The sequence below is a fragment of the Babylonia areolata genome, chromosome 34 (genome assembly GCF_041734735.1).
Source record: "Babylonia areolata isolate BAREFJ2019XMU chromosome 34, ASM4173473v1, whole genome shotgun sequence".
Taxonomy (NCBI): domain Eukaryota; kingdom Metazoa; phylum Mollusca; class Gastropoda; order Neogastropoda; family Buccinidae; genus Babylonia; species Babylonia areolata.
The window spans coordinates 14,992,389-14,994,888 of record NC_134909.1 but is presented as its reverse complement, the minus strand read 5'-3'; the positions used below and the strand labels follow the sequence as shown (position 1 = coordinate 14,994,888).

At 47.6% G+C, this 2,500-nt stretch overlaps 1 protein-coding gene across 1 annotated transcript in view; it reads left to right on the top strand.

Annotated features, from left to right (window-relative positions):
- The window catches only part of LOC143277385 (uncharacterized), a 140,427-nt gene that overhangs the window by 95,550 nt on the left and 42,377 nt on the right, over positions 1-2,500 (top strand). Inside the window, exons 39-40 of the mRNA XM_076582167.1 lie at positions 459-598; positions 1,210-1,403. Coding sequence (XP_076438282.1) covers positions 459-598; positions 1,210-1,403 — 334 coding nt within the window. The remainder of the gene's footprint in view (positions 1-458; positions 599-1,209; positions 1,404-2,500) is intronic.

Genomic DNA, 2,500 nt, shown 5'->3' with positions numbered 1-2,500 from the left:
TCTGTGAGATAGGGTAATTATCTCTGTACTTGCAGGTCTGGTTTGTGTGGATGCTGTGGAAAGAAGAATTCAAAATGCCTTGTTGTCTGTGAGATAGGGTAATTATTTCTGTACTTGCAGGTCTGCTGTGTGCAGATGCTGTGGAAAGAAGAATTCAAAGCGCCTTGTTGTCTGTGAGATAGGGTAATTATTTCTGTACTTGCAGGTCTGGTTTGTGCGGATGCTGTGGAAAGAAGAATTCAAAATGCCTTGTTGTCTGTGAGATAGGGTAATTATTTCTGTACTTGCAGGCCTGGTGTGTGTGAATGCTGTGGAAAGAAGAATTCAAAGTGCCTTGTTGTCTGTGAGATAGGGTAATAATTCTGTACTTGCAGGCCTGGTGTGTGTGAATGCTGTGGAAAGAAGAATTCAAAATGCCTTGTTGTCTGTGAGATAGGTAATTATTTCTGTGCTTGCAGGTCCGCTGTGTGCGGATGCACTGGACATGTGCAACAGTGCCAACAACCCCTGCAGCCCCTACGGCACCCTGCGCTGTATTGACTATTATCGGGGATATTCCTGCCGCTGTCTGCCCAGTTACTATGGCGACAACTGCACGGTGGGTGCTCCCATAGTGCTGCCTCTGTGGCTGTGTGTGTGTGTGTTGTTGTTAGTGGTGGTGGTGTTTGATTTAGGAGTAAGACTTTGTGTGGCTGAGTGAGTGTTTGTGTTGGTGGTGGTGGTTGATGGAAGAGGTGAGGTTGTGTGTTTGCGAGAGCACGTATGTGTGTGTGTGTGTGTGTGTGTGTGTGTGGCTGTGTGTTTGTATGTGTACGTGCGTTTATGTGAACATGTGTGATGGATTTGGTTGAGGGATGGGTGAGGTGTTGTGTGGCTGTATATATATGTATGTGTGTGTTGGGGGAGGCTGATTAAAGGGTGACGTTTTGTGCTGCTGTGTGTGTGTTTGTGTGTGTGTGTGTGTGTGTGTGTGTGTGTGCATGTGAGCATCTTCGTGCGTGTGTGTGTGTGTGTAGTGGTTGAAGGAGAGGTGAGATTTTGTATATATATATATGTGTGTGTGTTTGTGTGTGTATGTGTGTCGTGTCGTGTACGACTGTGCTTGCTTATGCATTTTCCGCTATTAATGCATTGTGGTGTCGCGCTGCACAACATAGCGTTTAACCCAGCGTGACCCCCACCCCACACACACCCCCTCCCCGTTCCCAGGAGGGACAGGTGAACTGCGCCTCTTTCCCCTGTCGCCACGGGGCCACCTGCACGGACGTGGGCAGCTCTTACTTCTGCCAGTGCCCGGACGGATTCACCGGCGCCAACTGTGAGACGCTGAGGGACTTCTGCGCCACCCAGCCCTGCAGTAGCGGGGGCACCTGCGTCAACACCGACACCGGCACAGTCTGCAAGTGAGTCGCTGTCTGTTGGATTGACTGACACGCTACTGACGAGTGGTTTGAAGGGATGGATAAGGTTTGAAAAACAAGGTTTAATTACGCATACTTAACTCTGACCATTCACCTTTTTTTTTTTTCTCAAGGCCTGACTAAGCGCGTTGGGTTACGCTGCTGGTCAGGCATCTGCTTGGCAGATGTGGTGTAGCGTGTATGGATTTGTCCGAACGCAGTGATGCCTCCTTGAGCTACTGAAACTGAAACTGAAACTAACCGTGACCCAACTAGTGCAGACTCCGGCAGGGGTCTGACATTCCTGTCCTGTGCAAACTACTATCCGCCTATGCGGAGAAAACGAAACTACGGCCGATAACCTCCCGGAAGTAGGTAACCTCCCCTTTGTCCCACTGGCTAGCGCCCGTCTTTTTCAGGCAGCCATCATGACTCCTGTTCCTGTGCTCTTCATACGGCTAAGGTTTTTTTTCGTATTTTCTGCCTGTCTGTCGATTCTCTGGCGTTCTTGTTTGTTGTCAAATTATGTCTCCAACCAGGTCACATAATTATGTAGCTTGATTGGGGAATCGTGCTAAAATTAAGGCGCGATCGCAGTCGATTCGCTGACACTCTGGGTTTAAGGTCTGTGTAGCGTTTCATGGCCGTCAGAGTAAGTGTTTGAAAAAAAGGGTTGTGAAGGGATTGTTCTTTGTGTTTTTTTCTCTGCGTTTTTGTTTCGGTTTAGATCAGTGGGAATCACATGTGAGCCATGAAGGCCTTGCCTCTTTTGTTTCCTTTTGTCTAAAAAACCCCAAAAAAAACACATGCGAAAATATGATAAAAGAGACAGAAAGAAACAGTGAACACACACACATACTCACACACACACACACACACAGACACACACATTCACTCACACACTTACTCGCACACTACACTACACACACACATACACACATACATTTACTCGCACACACACACACACACACACACACACACACACACACACACACACACATTTACAATACTACACACACACACACACACACACACACACACACACACACACACATTCACTCACACACTACACTACACTACACTACACTACACTACACTAC